This window comes from Komagataella phaffii, chromosome 3 (assembly GCF_000027005.1).
Source record: "Komagataella phaffii GS115 chromosome 3, complete sequence".
NCBI classification, from domain to species: Eukaryota; Fungi; Ascomycota; class Pichiomycetes; order Pichiales; family Pichiaceae; genus Komagataella; species Komagataella phaffii.
Window position 1 is genome coordinate 248,090 of NC_012965.1, and position 20,898 is coordinate 268,987.

General features: G+C 41.3%; 9 protein-coding genes across 9 annotated transcripts; 6 read left to right on the forward strand and 3 right to left on the reverse strand.

The window, feature by feature from the left end:
• Positions 1-33: 33 nt before the first annotated feature.
• Positions 34-486, reverse strand: PAS_chr3_0123 (the record flags this gene model as incomplete). Its single annotated transcript, XM_002492287.1, has 1 exon — positions 34-486. The coding sequence occupies one exon, from the start codon at positions 484-486 to the stop codon at positions 34-36; it is 453 nt and encodes a 150-aa protein (XP_002492332.1).
• A 254-nt stretch (positions 487-740) lies between these two features.
• PAS_chr3_0124 (Squalene epoxidase, catalyzes the epoxidation of squalene to 2,3-oxidosqualene) lies at positions 741-2,219 on the forward strand (the record flags this gene model as incomplete). The annotated part of the gene is made up of 1 exon (XM_002492288.1): positions 741-2,219. The coding sequence occupies one exon, from the start codon at positions 741-743 to the stop codon at positions 2,217-2,219; it is 1,479 nt and encodes a 492-aa protein (XP_002492333.1).
• Positions 2,220-2,467: 248 nt separating this feature from the next.
• Positions 2,468-4,030, forward strand: PAS_chr3_0125 (uncharacterized protein; the record flags this gene model as incomplete). The annotated part of the gene is made up of 1 exon (XM_002492289.1): positions 2,468-4,030. One exon carries the CDS (start codon positions 2,468-2,470, stop codon positions 4,028-4,030), a length of 1,563 nt encoding a protein of 520 aa, XP_002492334.1.
• A 401-nt stretch (positions 4,031-4,431) lies between these two features.
• PAS_chr3_0126 (Hypothetical protein) lies at positions 4,432-4,938 on the forward strand (the record flags this gene model as incomplete). Its single annotated transcript, XM_002492290.1, has 1 exon — positions 4,432-4,938. The coding sequence occupies one exon, from the start codon at positions 4,432-4,434 to the stop codon at positions 4,936-4,938; it is 507 nt and encodes a 168-aa protein (XP_002492335.1).
• Positions 4,939-5,002: 64 nt separating this feature from the next.
• On the reverse strand, positions 5,003-7,159 carry PAS_chr3_0127 (Protein kinase with similarityto serine/threonine protein kinase Ypk1p; the record flags this gene model as incomplete). Its single annotated transcript, XM_002492291.1, has 1 exon — positions 5,003-7,159. The coding sequence occupies one exon, from the start codon at positions 7,157-7,159 to the stop codon at positions 5,003-5,005; it is 2,157 nt and encodes a 718-aa protein (XP_002492336.1).
• A 6,625-nt stretch (positions 7,160-13,784) lies between these two features.
• Positions 13,785-17,108, forward strand: PAS_chr3_0129 (the record flags this gene model as incomplete). Its single annotated transcript, XM_002492292.1, has 1 exon — positions 13,785-17,108. The coding sequence occupies one exon, from the start codon at positions 13,785-13,787 to the stop codon at positions 17,106-17,108; it is 3,324 nt and encodes a 1,107-aa protein (XP_002492337.1).
• Position 17,109: 1 nt separating this feature from the next.
• Positions 17,110-17,832, reverse strand: PAS_chr3_0130 (Farnesyl cysteine-carboxyl methyltransferase, mediates the carboxyl methylation step during C-termin; the record flags this gene model as incomplete). Its single annotated transcript, XM_002492293.1, has 1 exon — positions 17,110-17,832. One exon carries the CDS (start codon positions 17,830-17,832, stop codon positions 17,110-17,112), a length of 723 nt encoding a protein of 240 aa, XP_002492338.1.
• Positions 17,833-18,064: 232 nt separating this feature from the next.
• On the forward strand, positions 18,065-18,634 carry PAS_chr3_0131 (Essential nucleolar protein that is a component of the SSU (small subunit) processome involved in th; the record flags this gene model as incomplete). Its single annotated transcript, XM_002492294.1, has 1 exon — positions 18,065-18,634. One exon carries the CDS (start codon positions 18,065-18,067, stop codon positions 18,632-18,634), a length of 570 nt encoding a protein of 189 aa, XP_002492339.1.
• Positions 18,635-18,902: 268 nt separating this feature from the next.
• On the forward strand, positions 18,903-20,849 carry PAS_chr3_0132 (Hypothetical protein; the record flags this gene model as incomplete). Its single annotated transcript, XM_002492295.1, has 1 exon — positions 18,903-20,849. One exon carries the CDS (start codon positions 18,903-18,905, stop codon positions 20,847-20,849), a length of 1,947 nt encoding a protein of 648 aa, XP_002492340.1.
• Between the last annotated feature and the right edge of the window lie 49 nt (positions 20,850-20,898).

Genomic DNA, 20,898 nt, shown 5'->3' on the forward strand with positions numbered 1-20,898 from the left:
AAAATAAATATATGTACACAATGAATGACCTAATCACCAGAATTTCCATTTGCTTCCCTTGCTGGATTCAAGCTGAGACGTTTCTTCAACCTGTTTCTTCAGCAATCTTAGTTCCTCTTTCTGTTTTTCCTCTGCTTGACTCTTTTCGAAGGCTTGCTTGGCGACCAGTAGTTCTTTGCCCTTTGGAAGTCGGTCTGTTGGACCGGTGGCAGACGATTCCCATGAGGGAGTTAAAGGTCCCGTTTTCCATATGGGATCATTAGACTTTGATGTTTCTCTGACAATTTTCATTAGTTCTTCCTGCTCTTTCCTACGAAGACTTTTGTTCTGTTCATATTCCTGTCTCAACTCTGGAGAAAGTCTGGCGATAAGTTGCTCCTCAGTTGGAGTCGTGAACTTGTAGAGCAGAACTCCAGTGCCGATGATTCCACCCCCATAAATCAACGACTTTTTCCAAAGCAGGTAAGAGCTGTTAGCGGCGGCCATGGCTACTGTATTGTTTATGGATATCTACTGGTTGGTAACTTGGAAAAGTTGAATAGAGGTGTAGAGGTGTGTTGAGACGATTTCAGATGGCTCTCTTTATCGTCTTATTTTCACATGAGTGAGGTTTTCATGGGTCGTTCTCTTCGTATAAAAAAAATAAGCTGATTTAGGTTTATTTAAAACCACCAGGAAAACCATACAATATATCCTTTCTCCTCTTCACCATCTCCATAACATTCATTTAAAAAGACCGTATGTCCCCTGAAAGAGACTACAATATTATCGTGATAGGCGCTGGAGTTGTTGGCCCTTGCATAGCAACGGCTCTCGCCAGGCAAGGCCGGAAAGTGCTTATCGTGGAGAGAGACTGGTCGGAGCCAAACAGGATTGTCGGCGAATTGATGCAGCCTTCTGGGTTGAAAGCCTTGCGAGAGCTTGGAATGATCGAAGCTATCAATGACATTGACGCGTTTTATACTGCAGGATACCTGGTTAAGAACTATAATGAGGATGTACTAATTCCATATTCATACAAACAGGACTTGAAGTTGGTAGAAGAGCCAGTTCCAGGCTGTGTCAAAGATGGTAACGATAAATTGAAGGACGATAAGGATACTGAAGCTGGTATTTCTGTCAAAGATTGGGAATCAGATGAAAGAATTAGAGGGGTGGCTTTCCATCATGGTAGATTTGTCATGAATCTGAGAAAAATTGCAACTCAAGAACCAAATATAACCAAGTTGCAAGGAAATGTGACATCATTACTGAAAAACGATTTGGATGCTTGTATTGGTGTTGAAGTTGAGGACGACTCTAAGAATCGTAAGAACTATACGGCTGAATTGGTAATTTGCACAGACGGAATCTACTCTAAGTTTAGAAAAGAGTTATTTTTGTCCAAGAAGCCGCAAGTTGGATCATATTTTGTTGGTTTGGAACTACAGAACGCAATAGTTCCTAAGCTTCATTATGGCCATGTCATCATGGGAGACCATGCGCCTATTCTAATGTACCAGATTTCTCAGACGAAGACTCGAGTTTTATGCGCTTACCGTTCTGAGAAACTACCTCCTAAGAATGATGTTCTTAAATATCTAAATGAAGTTGTTTTGCCTAGCTTTCCTGCTGAGACGCAACCTTCATTGATAGAAGCTTTATCGAAGGATGACTGTTACCGTGCCATGCCAAATCAATATTTAACTGCAAAGACAAACACAATTCCGGGCCTGGCCTTCATTGGCGACGCTCTCAATATGAGACATCCATTGACAGGTGGAGGCATGACCGTAGGTATAAATGATGCTGCCTTATTGGCAAGGGTCTTATATGACGTTAGGGATCTGTTAGATGACGCTACTGTTTCTGAAAAATTGGCCGAATTCCATTACGAACGTAAGAAGCTCAGTTCGGTGATTAACGTTCTATCGATCGCCCTTTTTTCTCTTTTCGATGGCGACTCTAAAGCTTTACTGATCCTTAGACGGGGTTGTTTTGCTTATTTCAAACGTGGCGGAAAATGTGTCACTGACCCTGTTGATCTACTGAGTGGTCTTTTACCCAGTCCTATGATTCTATTTCACCACTTTTTCAGCGTCGCTTTTTACGGCCTTTGGCTGAACTATATTGACAGAGGCCTTATTGGTTTTCCATTAGCCATTTGGGAGAATTTGTGTGCTCTTTACACGGCCATCATTGTTTTTACTCCCTATTTATGGGACGAACTGGTTGTTTAGCACTTCTATTTAGACATAACGTGTATTTATATTTTAATGGAGTTACTAATAGTCGAAGTGAGTGGGCAAGGCCAGTAGATGCCCGGCAAGCCTCTACATTTGGAGCAAATGTATAACTATCAAGCTTCGAATCACTCTAATCTGCTAATAATTATTCTGCTTGAATGACGTAATCAACCGTTTTTTTTTTTCAGGGAGACGTTAAGGGGAAATAGTTCGAAGATTTACAGTAGCCTACAGGTATCGTGATGCTGAAAATACCCAGACCAACAAAGGTGGACCCAAGACCAGAGTGTTTTTCATCCACTTTGAAGGAATGTTTTTGTATCTTCACCCTGACATTTGCCCCAGCTGCAGCGTCCATGGCCACAGGAGCCTACCAAATATCCATCAACAAAGTTGCTGACCACTTTCATGTTGCCGGTGGAGCACTAACATGGAGCATAAGCAGTGTAGGTCTTGCAAATGGAAGCTTGCTGTTGTTAATGGGGAGTATAGCAGACTTATTTGGCAGAAGATACTCTGTGTTAACGGCATTTACACTTTACAGTATGTTTTCTCTTATTGGAGGGTTTATGAACAACTACATCGCTCTATGCATCTTCAGGGCCTTACAAGGTGTTGTTGTTGCCGTTGGGACTCCAGCTGCGGCAGGTATTATTGGGGCCAATTATCCAATAGGAAGGAGAAAGAACAGAGCATTCGCATGTTTCGCCGCCGGAGCCCCCCTAGGGATGTGTTTTGGGCTTGTAGTTGGCGGTATTGCAGCGGAATTTTCTACTTGGAGAGCTATCCATTTTTTTAATACAGTTTGGTATGCCCTTTTAGCAACAGTGGCCTTTATAACGGTGCCTAAAGATCAAGACACTGAGCTGTCCAAAAAAGGTAAACTAGCTACTTTGAAAGAGTTAGATTACATGGGTGCTTTCCTCTCTTTGACAGGATTTACCTTATTCTGTTTTTCCCTAACTCAAGTTGATGTCACAGTTCATGGATGGAAAACGCCCTACATCATTGCGCTACTAATAGTTGGTTCGCTGTTGATCGTCGCACTGTTTGTATGGGAAAAATATGTACCACGAAGGCCCCTAATGCCAATGGAGATGTGGTCGAACTCAAGGTTCGCCCGTAGCATTACTATCATGTCACTGCTTTGGCTCTGCTTTGCAGGAACATTGACTTACTTTTCGATCCTGTTCTTTGAGAACGTTCAAGCTAGGTCGCCCTTACTTACAACGGCATACATCCTCCCAATGGGCATTGTGGGGATATTAACTAACATTTTTATTGCATTTACACTGCATGTAATTCCAGGCAGAATATTATTACTCGCAGCATCGTTGTCCTTCTGCGGTTCTGCGGTAATTTGGGCTACAGTGTCGAAGAACCGGCTTTACTGGGCTGGACCGTTCCAAGCAATCAGCTTGTCAGTCATTGGTGCTGACACAGCATACAATGTATGCAACATGGTAACAATGACATCAGTCTCTAAAGATCTACAGAGCTCCGCGGCTGGAGTCTTCAACACTGTCATCCAGCTTTCCGGGGCTGTAGGGCTGGCTATTTCTTCTGCCGTTGTTAATGCCCGAAATCCACTTTACGGAACTCCCCAACAGAACGACGACCCAGTGAAATTACTGGACGGCTTTCGAAATGCCTGGTACTGCGCTATAGGATATTCTGTTGTTGCAGTAGTTTTGTCGTGCTTCCTGAAAATCGGAACTTACGGCAATTCGCAGCATGAAGAAGCGGAACCTGAGATAGCCTCAGAGACATTGCCCCAAGGCTTTGATGGGAAGACGAGCCCGTAACCTACAGCGACCACCTAGACAAAGTAGCCCAAAAGCAAGAGTAAGTTCCAAGCCCGAATTATTGCCGCCCTACTTGCAGTTCTGTGGAGGCTTAACATTTAAAGCTTAGTAGTGAGTTGCTTCCACTCAATAACCGAAAAAGTATCCCCACGCCGCACCCCCTGCAAAATGCAGTAGATCCTAATATTTTTTTAGGTTGAGTCTTCAGGCCTCTATAGGGACTAGAATGCGGAGCAAGCATCTAATCACCAGATAATCTTGCAAAAGAGGCAACTCATTTTCCCTGAGAAATATTCATTCATAAGCTAGTCACCTGAACTAGATTTTTTTTTCCCCTTACGCTTTCGAAATAGAATAGCCTTTGAAATTGTGTTGACAACTAGCAAGTGAAACTACTCATAATGGTGGAGGTTTTTATGGTGCATCCGAATCTGCAACTCTCGTCTTGTAATAATGATCTCACTAAGGACCTCAATCGGTACAAATCGGTTTATGAGACCCTTCAGGAGAGATATAACGAGCAGGTCAGAGCATTTGAAAAATCTCACGGAGGTTCCAAAGAGGACGACGGGTCGTTACAATATAAGGAACTGGGTTACATAAAGTATTTCGTGGATTTGGCACAGAAGGAATACGAATACATGTGTTCATACTACCAGATCAATAATATCATACGGAAATACTTTAGTAAGCAGGAGATTTCCCCGGAGATGGAAGAAGAAGGGCTGGACCTTATTGAAAAGGAGATGGCGTCCTATAAGGAAATCGAGAAGGAGCTGGATCAGCTCAAGGCCCGCAGAGGCGATGTGGAGCAGCCGATTGCTGAATACTGTAAAAGGCATCCGGACGATGAGGGATGCAAAAATAGGAAAGAGCCTCTTATCGATACAATTAATGCACATAATTAAATGGTTGTATACTAGTAACTATAGGGTAATAAGATTTGGTATTTTTTTCTATTTTGTGTTTAGCTTATGGGTAGTACGACGAAGAGCCGATGTAGGTCCATCCTCCAAACTGTTTCTGAACACTTTCAGAGAGATAATCATCAACCACAGAGTCCAAAGGTCTTTCACTGGTGAACTCGGCGTCAAAGTTGGACGTGTCAAACGAGTCTTGCACTGGTGGTTTGAAGGGGGGGATATAAGACTTGGAAAGAAGACGCTGCCAGTCAATATCTGCAAAGAATTGATGATTTTTGATCTCATGGGAGCCATTGAATCCCAACCTTTTGGTCGGATCTCTTTGCAACAGGCCTGTAATCAAAGACTTAGCGTCCGGATCAAAGCCGGCAGGAAACTTTAAAGGATCGTTCAGAATCTTCTTGTACATGATTTTGACATTCTCATCATAGAAGGGAGGCAGTCCAACAGTCATCTCGTAAAGTAGCGTTCCTAGAGTCCAGAAATCAACCACCCTCGTATACCCTTGTCCGCTTAATAACTCTGGAGCCAGATACTCCGGAGTGCCGCAAAAAGTGTTGGTTTTTTGCTCTAGTTGCATGTTTATCTTGCAAAGTCCAAAATCACAGAGGGCGATATGGCCTTGATAGTCAAGTAAAATGTTTTCTGGCTTCAAGTCTCTATAGATAATGTTCATGTCATGAAGAGTCTCTATGGCTGATAGCAGCTCTGAAATGTAGAATTTTGCTCTTGCTAGAGAAAATTTACCGGATTTCAGCAAATGGAAGAATAGCTCCCCACCGTTGATGAATGATAAGACAAGATACAACTTGCTTGGTGATTGGAATGCAAATTTCAAGGGAACGATAAATGGATTGTCAACTTTTGACAATACAAACTTCTCGGCTAAAGTATGAGTGACCTCCATCTTTGAAACTATATGCGCTTTTCGTATTACCTTCAAAGCATAAACTTTACCGGTATCCTTCTTACGAACTTGCATTACTTTTCCAAAAGAACCTTTACCAATGACTTTCAAAAGTTGAAAGTCATCAATACTCATTGATTTTTTGGAGGAGTACGGATGGAAGTCAATAGAAAGGTTTATGAGCCCCATGCAATCTTTGTTGTATGGGTTAATGATATTGACCCATTCGTGGTTTATGAGCCTTGAGCTCGATGTTGCATTTGAAATGTCTGTCGATTTGTTCAAGTCAACCCTTGTAGAACCAATCAAAATATCATGTTGAGGCAATGGTCTAAAAGGCTCTTTGTCGTTGTGCAAATTTTTGGCCTCTTCGTTGAGTTGATTCAAAGAATCTTCAGGTATTAAAACAGATGGCAGGCGAGCAAATGCATTGATTGTTAAAGTTTGCATATTGCTGCTTACATCAAAAGTAGTTACATTGTTGAATTTGGGTGAATTGATAGTGTTTCCGATAGAATTGATGGTCTCTGTATTCTTGTCGAACTCGACTACCAAGTATATCAACGGCTTCTTTACCGGGGTTGGGTCATACATTGAGGGAACAGAAATCAGGGCTGGAATAGATTTGGTCATCAATAGTTCCAACTTTTTGGAGTTAATCTTATTGCCAGTTTTGTCCTTTTCACTGTTAGTAATCTGAGACGCAGCTGACAAAAGTTCGTTGCAAGTTTCTTGCAGCTTTGACAAATTCACATCAACTCCTGACTCAATCAACCTATCCATTAAAACTTTGGAAATCTTCAACGGGATGGGGAGTTTCATGTCATTACCAGTATATATCTTGCATGTCAAGAGACCTGGTTTGAATCCTTGAGAGTCCGACGTTTTCTCCGTCGAATTTAGCTGACTGTTGGAGTCAGAGGATGGGACCATCACTGGATCCGTTGTTGACAAGTCTTTGGTAAAAATGGCTTGCTCGTCATCCTTTAAGCTCAAGTTCTTCAATTCTTCTTCCACGTTGACTGTGTTTCCGGAACGAGATGCCCTATCCAACTCCACTGCAGTTTGTGTAGACATTGAAGACTCTGTAGAAGAGTTTCGTCTCTGATTAGCTTGCTCGAGACTATCTCTAGTCAAGACAGGTTTTGGTTTGGAAACACTCAAGACATCCACGCTTCCCGAACTTGGAGACCCACCACTATAAAAGGTCTGATCGTCTCTCGTAGGAGAGGAATCTTTTTTTGCTCTAGAGAAATGGTGGGTTGAATCCTTCAGTTTCTGCTTCCATGATGACATCATTTTGCAATAAAGAGTGTTTTTAAAGGAAGAACGAAGATCAACTATCAATTCCCGCTTTATCCTGAATTAGATCTGCAATGTCGTCCTCACGATACCCCAGTGGTGCGCGAAACTGGACCGTTTTTAGTGACCCAACCTTCAGGCAGAGAGCTGACTATTACCTAAGCAGAATACTCAATTGATACAACATCTGCCCCTGATGTGCTTTAATGTGCGGCTGCTTTATCCAACCGTGTTTTATTTTTTTTGTCTTCCAATCCAACGCGCTCTAGCTCCTTCCAAACACATCCCCAGCGAAAGGAAAACAACCGAAAGATCTCACTATTCTTTGCTACGACTCAATTGCAAGCAATACCTCATCTTAACGCCAACCCCTCCCTCTCCAGTCACCCAACTCAAGACTACTAGTCTGTTACATTCATTTTATCATCATTTTGCTAGCTTCTTAGACCCCATCCAGCGTAGAATATTTCTTCAGCTTTTGAACAAGTTTTGGTGTTTTTCATTTTCATCTTTCCGTGTCGACATTCAGATAACTGTTTTTAACGGCCCTAGACAGTACCGTGTAATATGACTGTCGATTCATCGTTTGCGCTTCGTGCTGCTCAGTCGGCTTCCCGAAATCAACATGATTATCAAGATCAACCCATTGATAAAGTTGTGTCCAGTGTTATGAGTGCCAATAAGAGATTATCGCAGGCTTCAACAAACACCAATTCCTCCAAGAGAAAATCAAAGAACCATGTCGGACCCTGGAAGTTAGGCAGAACTCTTGGAAGAGGCTCTACTGGCCGTGTTCGTCTTGCAAAACATTCCACAACTGGCCAACTAGCTGCGGTGAAGATTGTGCCGAAGTCAAGCTTCCTTGAGCAAAAAGCCAAAGATAAGGGCATCGCCGCTACTTCCCATAGAATTGACTCCAATGGCTTACCATACGGTATTGAAAGAGAAATCATCATCATGAAACTTATAAACCACCCCAACATCATGGGACTCTATGATGTATGGGAAAATAAAGGGGAACTATACCTCGTGTTGGAATATATTGAAGGTGGTGAATTATTTGACTATCTAATCAAAAACGGTCGGCAACCAGAGTCTGAAGCTGTCCGTTACTTCAAGCAAATCATTGACGGAGTCAGTTACTGCCATCAGTTTAGCATCTGCCACCGTGATCTGAAACCAGAGAATCTTTTGCTAGACAAAAACTCCAATATAAAGATTGCTGACTTTGGTATGGCTGCTTTGGAAACAAAGGAACGCTTATTGGAGACATCCTGTGGTTCTCCTCACTACGCTTCTCCTGAGATTATTGCAGGTAAGGATTACCATGGTTCCCCCAGTGATGTGTGGTCATGTGGTATCATCCTGTTTGCTCTTCTTACTGGTCGTCTACCATTTGACGATCCAAATATTAGAAACCTACTAATCAAGGTCCAGTCTGGAGTTTTCACGATGCCAGAATATCTCTCAAAAGAGGCCAAAGATTTAATAACAAGAATGCTACATGTTGACCCTACAAGAAGAATCAAGATATTGGATGTCTACAACCATCCATTGATTCAAAAATATACGGACACGTTGAATTTTGATCATTCTTACAATCAGTCCACAGTTAATGTTGTGAACAGCGAGTCGCCAATTGATACCGTGGATGAAGATATCCTACAAAACCTTCAAACTCTTTGGAAGGGCGTTGATAGACGTGATATTATTTCGAAGCTGAAAAACTCAAATATCTCTTCAGAGAAAGTTTTTTATCGGCTTCTTTTGAAATACAGAGATGACCACAGTGAATATGTACTTCCTTCAAGAAGGAACTCGAAAAAGAGGCTGTCTAATTCTCTTCCCAGATCGACTAGCATTGTTACAACTACGATCAAAGACGATAATGGGAACACCCTAGAGTCAAAGACGGAAATAATTAGGGCTGCTCCAACTTCATTAAGCTCAAAATCTTTGGCTAAAGATCCCATAAAATTTCAAAGGAACAATATTAAAGCATCGACGTCTAGAAAGCATGTGTCTTTGAAGTCTTCATCTTCAAGAAAGAGCCTAATGAAAAAGAATGTTTCGATGAATAGCGTAAAATCATCAGCTGCTCCTCCACGACTTCCTTTTGCAAATATCAATGAAAACAAGTCGGAACTCAAAGATTTCTCTTTCTTGTGCGATCATATATTTAACTCCAATAGAGGATTTGACGAGGAGCCTCTGTTGGATCCGAGTTCAGATTTTCTTTTCTGTGAAGATGAAACAATTGTCTCCAATGACGTGCCTCTTTATAATACTCCTAAAAAGGTCAATTCTAATGTACTGAAGGATTCCACAAATGTTGTTACATCTGCCAAACGCAAGGAAGCTAAGAATTTGCCGAAGCTACCTAAAGACGAATCGTACTTATCATTAGCAGTAACTGGAGACCGCACTTCAATACCTGACAACTCGAGGAATTTTTCTTTAGACCCACGAGCTGCTTCTGCAAACAAAAGGAATGTAAGTGATACTGCATCATCGGTATTGACAAAACTAGGCGTTCGTTTGAGCACAATCGACATCTATAAGGAGTACAATGGCTCATCTTCAAGCTCCACAAAAAGCTTGAACTCCAATCTCAACTCCAACTCTAGTACCACATTGACCAGTGCATCAAAACCTCAGGCTGTTACGAAGCCAGTGGGTTCGAAGAATGCCATGAGCTACCAAAGAGAAAGTTTCCTGCCGCTTCCAACTGGTTTAACTTTTTCTGGAAAGTTGCATTATTCTTCCTCGTCTTCAACCAGGGACTTAGCTTCGTTATTACGCCCCGAAGCTCCCAAACTCACGTTAAAAGAGTACAACTCTAAGGTTAAAAAATTGGACAGTGTCAAAGAGATTGCAGTTTCAAGAAAAAATTCCTATCGACAATCCAAAGCAATAGTTGATGAGCCTGCTAAAAAGTATGAAGAAACAATTCTCAACAATGATACTCCTGCATGTATTGATGAGTTTTCTTTTGACTACCATGATCTTACAGATAGCTCTGTTCACGTGGCCGAACCAGTCACTTTTGCCAAAACAAAGGATGTCACTTACTACAGCCCAATTGAAGAGAAATTTGCCGACGTTGAATCTTCGAATGACGCTCAAAATACTGACCATGCTATTTCAGAAAAATCCATCAAGCATCATCGCAAAGTTGCGTCTGATGGTACTCATGACTCAAATTTGAATATCATTGTCCAACCTTTCAATGACATTCGGAACTCATTGTTTGTCGACAACACTGTCAACGAGATAATTGAAGAGGACAGTAGAGAACGAGTTTCTGAAAAATCCTCTAACCCCCGATTGTCCAGATTCTCCCAGTATTCTTTATCGATGGGAGAACCATCGTTCAATCAAAAAAGGTTTACAAAAGTATCCATATACGGCGATCCAGATGAGACTTCAAATTTGAATCTTGAGAAGCTAGTTAACAGCACCAAAGACAGAGGATCTTTACCAACCCAGTACTCAACAATATTCGATGTAGTTGATGATGAGGGTAATCCAATTGAAAGCAAACAACAGTATGAATCACAACCAGAAAAAGTCCAGAGAGGAGACCAAGTCAAGAGGGCGTCTCAGTTTTCCAACACACTTAGTGATAATGATATTGATCTTGGAAGAGCTCAGTCAACAAGACGAAGAATAATGAATCAGTTCCATAGCATAGTGCCCAAGAGGGACGCTCCTCGTCCACCCTCTCATGCTAGAGTGTCCCCAATGGATCCTATTTTCAAGAATTCTACCGAGGCCAGCACCAAAGAGACACTTCAAGTGAACGAAAAATCTTTATCTAAGACGGGCAATGAAGATTCCCTTAAGAAACCGACATGGTTCAGCAAGTTATTTAACAGTCTAACAAAGCCGAAGACAACCACCAAGGAATCGAAACCGAATCACACTGAGGTTATCCAATCGTCTATTTCGAGCCAAAGGCTTTGGGAGATTTTTAAGACTACCATTAATAACAAACAGAAAGAGAAAACTGTCAGCAAGGTGACCTATGACCATAATGAAAGGCTGATTTCGGGTGTCATACCAGCTAGACTGACAGGAAGAGCACTTCATTTTAATGTTCAAATCAAGGATGGGGAGCAGTCCCTTGTGGTAATTACCCATCACAAAGGCTCCAAGAAGGCGTTCCGAAACTTGATTATTTTCGTTGACCAGACAATTCAAGTCAATTAAAAGGTCATTCTGGTATATACAAGGTTCCTTACCTTTTTTGTTTAGTTTCTCTGTATTTCGGTTTAGTGGTTAGGATAATTTAATTTGGCTCACTAGTAAGTGTAGTGCACCTTATCTATCTTTTGGTGATAAATTTCGCGGAAGGTCTGGTTTCTTTCCAACTGTAGATAAGCCCATTCCAAACGACTTGATCCTCTCAATTACTTTGACCCCTCCACATTGTCATTTCATGTTTAAAGTTTCAATTGTTGTTGTATCAGATACTTGTGCAAAAGATCACAGTGCTGATCTTACGGCTGACAAGGTTGGATCAGTTTTTACCGGTTATGACACCTTTAACAACCCACCAATTTTCAATGTTGGGCCTACAGTGTACGTACCGGATCACAAATACTCCATACAAAAAAATGTGCTTGAATTGACTGAAGGAGACTCGCCATCCAGGTTGATTTTGACTTGCGGTGGTACAGGGTTCACTACTAAGGATATTACCCCAGAAGCAATCTCCCCACTAATTGAAAGACCAGCACCAGGGATAGTGCACGCCATGTTATCCAAATCATTGAGCATAACATCATTTGCAATGATGTCTCGACCAGTTGCTGGAACTATCAAGAGCTCACTGGTTATCACTTTGCCTGGATCTCCCAAAGGAGCTTCGGAAAACTTGAGTGCAATTATTCACACTATGAAGCATGCTTTAGCTCAAATGGACTCTGAGAACTCAAGAGTGCTTCATGATAAGATGCAAAGAACAACTGAAGATAAGTTGCCGGGCGAAAACTCTAGCACTTTTTGTGACCATCATGGCAAGTCCACCCAAAGTTCTGCTGGCTGTGGATTGGCGCACCATCAACTCTTATCGAATGATTTGTCCCAGGGTGTGACAAAGCGGAAACGAGAGTCATTGTATCCGATGATAGAGGTGGACGCTGCTCTTTCTAGGATTTTGACGGAAACAAAAAGAAATATCGATGTAAGGTTAAGTATAGTTGATGAGTTTCTTGTTGGATCAACCATTGCTGAAGATATTTTGGCACCCACAAGTTTTCCAAACTTCAGAGCAAGTATTGTGGACGGTTACGCTGTACACCATACAGATGGCCCGGGAGTCTATCCAGTTGTATCTGTTTCACACGCGTCTGCCTCTGACTTAACCACATTAAAGCCAGGAACTATATCTAGAGTTACTACTGGAGCTCCAGTCCCCGAGGAAGCCACGGCAGTTGTTATGGTTGAGGAGACTGTTTTAAAATCGACTACTATGGACTCGAAGGAGGAGAAGGAAGTTGAAATACTAGCAATGGACGTGAAAGAGAACGATAATATTAGAAAAGTTGGATCAGATGTTGAATACAAAAGTCTTCTCCTGAATAAAGGACACGTTATCTCTCCAAATGGAGGCGAAGTTGGTTTGCTAGGTAGTGTTGGATTGAACGAGGTATTGGTTGTGAAGAAACCCAAGATTGGTATTTTGTCAACAGGGTCGGAGCTTGTTGATGTTGTTGAGTCCTCAAGTCCATTGAAGTATGGTCAAGTGTACGACACAAATCGACTAACGCTTTACAGTATATGCTCCAATCTACACTATAACACCACAGATCTTGGTGCCGTGATTGACGATCCTTCGAAGTTGGTTCAAAAACTAAAGGACACTTTGAACAGCGACATTGACTACCTCATCACTACTGGGGGCGTTTCAATGGGTGAATTGGATCTGCTAAAACCGGTCATTGAAAGAGAACTAGAGGGCAAGATTCACTTTGGGAGAGTGAACATGAAACCTGGCAAGCCAACGACGTTTGCCACAGTCACCGTTAAATCCACTACAAAATACATATTTGCACTTCCTGGTAATCCAGCATCAGCCGCTGTTTGCTTTTACGTTTTTGTCCTTCCATCGTTGCTAAAATTTGGAGGATCTCCAATTTTCTCGTTGCCAAAAGTTAAGACTAGGCTCAAATCGGAAATAAAGCTTGATACGAGGTATGAATACCAACGAGCATTGATATTCCAAGATAAAGATGACTTTCAATTAAAGGCTGAACCAACAGGGTTTCAAAGAAGCAGCCGAGTGGGGAGTTTTAATAACTCAAACGGGCTATTGGTTCTACCTTCAAGATATGATCACGGCGATACATTGGCAGCAGGTTCCCTGGTGGAATGCCTCTTGTATGGTCCTATCACCATCTGATGTGGAGCAGGTTCTTAGTAGTAGACAAGTAGTGTGCCTGCAAAACATACGCGCCCCAATGTACAATGTATCTAAGTATTTCGCCCATAGATATGCTTATGTAAAGTAATCCCTGGTCGAATTTGCTTCAAGCTTTCACATTACAAATACTGGAGACAGTTATCAAGAGCCAAAGATGGATCGGCAAGAGCCGATGTCTGATGAAGATTATGAGGTATGTTTGTCACTGGAAGGCAGCTGTTCCAATCCGTATCTTACTCCCTATGGTTAGGGTCGACAGTTCATGTTTTTGACCGAATACTAACATTCCAGGACACCATTAATAGAATCAATACTCTAAGAGTCAGCGAGTTGAAAGCGCTCTGTAGAGCAACCGGTCGTCTTGTCTCTGGTAGAAAAGCAGATTTAGCCGAACGACTAAAACTTTTCTTCCAGCTAGGAAGAGATAATAATGATAACGTACTCTTACTGGCAACAAGAACTCTGGTGCTGAAGGCTGCAAATTTTCAGGAAGTCCCCAACTTTGACACGATCTACAATGCTTTAAAGACAAATTCTCATCTTTTTATGCTTCCGTCGGCCGGGTCAAACGTAGTACCAGCTGTACAATCCTCCGTCACACACAATCAGCTCCCCATGAGTACTGGTAATACTAACATGTTTCAAGGGGTTAATATGTTTCCCACGAAACCAAGTGAGGATTCCAAGAAAGTCAGACCGTGGGTTTATTTTCAAGAAAGTCCATTTTATCGTTTGAAGCGGCTGGTGCATGGAACTCCAGTGATGGCTGAGAAGGCTCCCGGAAGAAGAGGTCAATGTAACATCCAGTTTATCTTGAATGAGAGTGAAACTAAGACTCTTTTCGGAAAGCCCAATTACAAACTCTTGCTCTTGAGCGGAAGCTACGATGGTCGTAATGTCACCAACAATGCATTTGTTGAGTTCCCACAACCTTTAGAAATATACTGTAACAAAGCCCCTGTTAAAGGTAATGTTAAAGGAATTAAAAATAAACCAGGAACGGCAAGGCCTGCTAACTTGACTCCATTTGTGAAGGAGCCACCCACTATGAACAACCTCCAAGTTGTTTATGCTTTTTCCAATACGGATTATCTGTTTTATCTTTACATCGTGGAATCGTTTTCAGCATTTGATGTACTACAAAAAGTATTGGCCCAGCCACACATAATCAAGGAAGCTACCCTAAATAGTTTCAATAAGACTGAGGATGATGATGATGTGGTGGAAATGTCTCAGATTCTAAGTTTGAAGTGCCCGTTGTCATTTTCCCGGATGAAGTATCCCTGCAAGTCAATTTATTGCGAACATGTTCAGTGTTTTGATGGTCTTGCGTTTTTGCAGCTGCAAGAGCAGGCATCAACATGGAGCTGTCCCCTTTGTTCTAAAAAAATAGATGTGAAGGATCTGGCCCTCAGTGACTATGTTGAAGAAATCCTTAAAAACACTTCTGACCTTGTCGAAACTGTGGAGATTGATCCAAATGGAAATTGGACCATTGGCAAAGAAGACGAACCAGATGTTTCTCAACCTCAAGAAAAATCTACCGAAGGTTTGAAATCTGAGCCCACCGAGGAATTTTTACCACCACCAGATGCTTCTGTTGAAGTTATATCATTGGATAGTGACTCTGAGGATCAAGATGATGGAGTTGCAATTAATCCTCCCGAACCAGAAGTTTTGAATTCAACTGTTTTGCCACAGGATATGTTGTCAACCACTGTTGCTGTATCGAATACTACAAACAACGAAGGACCATCGTCATCAAGCGCGTCCCTGCCAAATGGGGAAGAAATGTTAGATTATTCAGATCTCCCAACTGCAAATATACGCCGTGGGCTTCCACGTATAGACTCTGAAGGGGAGGATACCGCAAGCATTTCAAGTTCTCCATTACCACCTCCTTCACGCCCCCCTATTCAGTCCTTGTCTGGTGAAAATCGGTTAAATGCAGCTATGTCAGTCGCTTCGGGGACTCAAGCTCAGTCTAATGATACTTTGCACAACTCAGAATTGGGAGATGTAGCTGAGAAAGATGTTGGAACGGAAGATGGTAATAGGCGCCAAAGAAGCATATCACCTTTACCTCCACCCGCCGCCCCTCCTCCTCATCTACATTCGCAGTCATCAAATGCTCAGTCGGCAAATAACACAAACAGTTCTATAACTATCGAAGATAGTCATGCAGTCAAGACAGCTTCAGTAACATCTCAAGAGAATCCTCAAGGTAGTTTATCAGTTTCATTTACGCCCCCGGATGCTCATAGAAGTATATCAGATCCGCAGAGTGCTCAGCTTCGCCAGATGTTCAATTCTACACCGTACAACAGTGAGTTAACCACAAATTATTCTTCAAACTTAGCAAATAGACCTTCGTCGTTCAGCAGTTCTGGTTTTCCAAGAAATACGGAAGTTGTACCTCCCTCAAATGGTAATAGAAGATCTGAATTTAATAGAACCAAAAGTATCCAGATATTTTTGCAACGTCAAGAACAGTTACTGACCCATAATCCTACTCTTCAACAACTTGAAGCCTCTTTAAAATTGCAAGATCACATATATAACCAGATTGCTACTCAAAAAAAAATATTGGAAGCCTTGAATCCTAGCTTACGCAATGAAGAAGGTCAGTATGATCAAGTAATACGTCAAGCTACTGTACGGACTGCTCAAAAGAACAGAATTCTGAAGCTTCTGGCAAAGAAACGGGGACAACTAAACCATACCCACAACCACCATGCAAACGTTAACTCCATTTCCGAGAAAGTCGATGGCACCATGCCAAATGGTCATGGAAGTACTGATTTCGTTCAAAGCTTGCGATCAGCTCCCTTACAAGCCTCACAGAATTTCTCCCCACTAGCATCATCAGCACAGCAGGAACAACATAGTCAATCTCCAAATTTTAATCGATCATATTTGGTCCCATCAGCATCAAATAGCTCAGGACAAGTTCAAAACCAAGATCAGTATAACTTTAACTTTTATGGTCAACCTCTAGTCCAAACTCCTAATGAGGTAGGGGCTCAGACATTGCCACAATTATACCCAGGGGCACCTTCGATTCATTCAAGTCTCCGTAATGACAAGCAAACTCAGTCACAGAATATATCACGAAATGGAGTTCAACCTCAACTACTAAACCCAGCTCAAGAATCTTCAGAGACTCCAAGCTTGGTACTACCGTCGTGGTCAAATAACAGCTTGTTGCAAAGCACCGGAAATCCTAGTGCTTCATCTCCAACAAATGGCTACAATAATGCTGAAATGCACAACGACCAAGATCAAAATCAACAAACTCAAACTAAAGGTTTATTGGGAATCTCCATGCACACATCAATTTTTGATAAAACACCACTGCAAGATTCCAATGGCTCGTTGAAGGAGCCTTCCACCCAAAAATCGACTTCTTCCTCCAGTTACGCAAGACCAGCGGAGGGCATTGCGGAAGTTGCTAACAAAAGGTCCAAGACAGTGGTTGATCTTACGCTTTCTGATGAGGAAAATGACGGTGACCATTGATCTATTCAATAAAGGGTATAAGAGTCCCGGTACAAGATTTGTAATTTATATAATCACGGTTGAAAAATGCTACCAAGTATTGTTCTTCAAACTCGATTCTATGCTTGAAGAAACGCCGTAAAGTAAATAGGAACCCAATGAAACAGATTGGATTGCAGAGCATCAGCTGGGTTCCAAGAGCCCACCAGAAAAACCCAGCATAGCTAGGATGTCTTGTGTACTTGTACATACCGTTGGTAACCAAGACATGTTCTTTCTTCTTGGTGGTAGATATCATATGTGAAAAAGATCTTCCAGCTGTAATCATAGCTGTTGATCGTAAAAATTGGCCAATAACAATAAAAATTAGGCCAAAAAATGAAATATATCGATGTGACTTCAAAGTTGGGAACCAGTGAGCTTCTAATACAACTTCAAATATTGCAAGTGAATGTGCTAGAATGTATTCAGCTCCGTTATTGATGAGAAAGGAGTCCAGACTAACTTTGTCAGTATTAAACTTTGCTGTGATATAATACTCCAGAAAATGAAACAGGGAAAGACATAATATGTAAAGTGGCAGTTGGAAGAGTTCTGATGTGAACAGAAAGGATAATGACAGCCCAAAAAGGACACCCAAGCTCAGAGAAATTGCCGAGACTTGGTGAAGATTGTTAGAGTCCAAAATTCTGGCTTTCTCCTGATCTTCCAATTGGCCTGGTTCCAAATTTTTGGAGCTGTTCATATCTTTGAAGCTACAATTTCGTTAGAGCTTCAACCTCTTGATATCCAATTTAAACTGTTTCAATCTACTTCCGTGGATACCATAACGGGATGCCAACAATGTAGATAATGATGTTTGGATGTTGAAATTCTGCTAGAAAAAAAATTATTCGGTCCTAGACTATCTATCTATCTATACAAGACTGAACATATTCAGAGAACACACATTTTCTTTCCACACATATTGGTCAAGTATGGGAAAAGCAAAAAAGACAAGAAAGTTTGCTCAAGTGAAAAGAACTCTGAAGTCTACCGACCAAAGGTTGAAAAATAGCGTTCAGAAACCAAGGGACCCTAAAGATGATCCTGAACTGGTAAGATCAGTTCCACAAGTCTCATCGGCTCTTTTTTTCCAGTATAACCAAGCTATCAAACCTCCGTACCAGGTTCTCATAGATACCAATTTCATCAACTTTAGCATTCAAAAGAAAATCGATATAGTCCGCGGGATGATGGACACACTATATGCTAAATGCGTTCCTTTGATTACAGATTGTGTTGTTGCCGAATTGGAGAAATTGGGTCCAAAGTACAGAATTGCCTTGAAACTAGCCAAGGATCCCAGGATCAAAAGACTATCCTGCTCCCATAGGGGAACATATGCCGATGATTGCTTGGTTCATCGAGTCATACAACATAAGTGTTTCATCGTCGCAACAAACGATGCGGATCTGAAGAGAAGAGTAAGAAAAGTCCCTGGTATTCCGATTATGAGCGTAGGAGGCCATAAATATGAGATAGAAAGATTGCCAGAAGTGTTTTAAAGGGTTTTTGTTTTAAAAAGTGTATATTATGAAAGGAAATAAGAACGAGGGTTTGGTATATTCTTGTGGCAAATCTTACATAGTTCACGTATAACAATTATAATTTATTGTCATATAAAATAAGAGTGCTCTCGTATCACAGACCGCTGCTCATACGTTAGGCTCAAGAGTTCTTACAACTACCAGCTTTTAACGCTAGATGAATATCTGCCCTTAATAATTCGAGCTTTTCCTCCTTCTTACCTTGACATCAAACTACATCAGAAAGATGACCGATGAATCAATCGCCCAGTTGAAAGATATGGGCTTCGATGAAGAAGTGGCTAGGCAAGCATTAGTTATGACAAACAATGATGTCACTGGCGCTTTGAGCTATTTATTTGGTGACGGTATTCCCAAGCAACAGCAAGGCGAAAATGAGGACACCCAACATCCAGAGGAGAAACCAAACCAACGGAGCGACAAGGAAAACGATCAGGAATTGGAAATAGAATCTGACCACGTTCAGAATACTGACATAAAATTGGCAGGATCAAGCTCAAGTTCATTGTCACCACCACCATTACCATCCCGAGAGATTCATCTGGATGAAGAGATTCGGACAAAGATTGCAGCTTATGGATCGTTGCGGTCTGATGAGCCTGGAGTAATTGAGGAAGACAGTGACATTGAGGATGATGATGATATGAGCTCTGTAGACTCCTCCGATGATTACACTGTCTACGATGACCCTTCCGCAACACAAAGAAATAGCTATATTCCTCCTATTCTAGTTCCCATCAATTATGAGTATTTTGAGAGCTATCTGGCTCCACTTATCATCACACTACACGAAATTCCAAGTTTCCGGAACCTGATTTTCAAATTAGAGTCTTTCAATGATTATGGGTATGAAAAAAATTGGTGGAAGGATAAAGATATCAAGATCGCTGGATCTGTAGGAAATAGGTTTGTTATGGAGTTACAAAGAGTAGTCGCCTTCTTGGACAATGCACCGTCAAAAAGATTTTTTGCTAGTATTCATAACCTGGTTCAACATTTGAGTAAAGATCTGCTGGCAGGTTTGAATGATATGGAGGGAGTTGAAGATTTTTTTCCTGCCTTTTTTAAATCACTCTCAGGCGCTGCTACTGGCGTTGATAATGAGAAACTACAGAGGTTATTCCAAAGTGAAATAATTGAGATCTATAATGGAGAAGAACGTGAAAAACAGGTAGTAGAATGTTTTACTATTGAACCAGATGTTTTGAAGTGTAACATTTATCAGACATTCCATAAGTTGCTGTGGGAAAATGATTTTGAAAGATTGGGAATGATACATATCAACCGTTTAAGTGAGGTCATGGTCATTCCTATTTTGGGAAACCTGAATGAAAGCGTTTATGGTAGTTTTTCAGTTTCAGAGATATTTTACCCTCAAATTTATCTAAAAGAGAACGAACAGTTGATGAGATCTAAAATTGAGCTGAGACAGGAGTTGATCAACCAAAGGTTGAGCAATTCCAAGAAAATCATGGATATTTCAAGTTATCAAGGCAAAAGGGTTAATGATTTTTTGTCCACAACGGTCGAATACTTGCAAAATAAAGCAGAGGATGAAGAAATCCACAAGGCCTTACAAAACATCAATCAGATCAAAGATAACATAATCAAGGAAAAATTGTCAATAACTGACCAACAGAATGCTATTGTGGAGAAATTAAACAGTAATATGGACCTGTTCAATATCCCAGGGATAGTGAAGGAAGAAAAATTAGACTGGGAACCGTATTTTCTTACCTCAATAGTTCTTGATACTTCCAACATTTATTATTTTACCAAAAACTTTGAATCGAAGGAAACAGATTACTGTTGGTATCAGGTTCGATATTTCCATAGAGAGCATTCGAAGAGGGTCTCCAATTTCAACATTAGAAAAATAATGGACTTTTCCGAGATTCAGAATACAATCCATGAGTTTACGCGCTCGGGTATTTCAAACACGATGACCTTAACATATGTGAAAAGATCAGCCTTTTTTGACGAAGATCCATTGGACGTATTGCCAAACAATTTAGTCAAGTTTTTCAACAGGGACAACGAGCAATTAGCGGAAAACTTACGTGAAAACTCTGACGAGGAATCGGAAGTCATCGATCTAACTAGAGACAGTGACAGCTACGAAGAATTTGACTCCTCTGCTGAATCAAATGGTGAATCGGCCCGGCGCATTTGAAGGAGCCGTGTTAATTCCGGGACCTGTTAGAGGCTGAACAAAGGGTTGA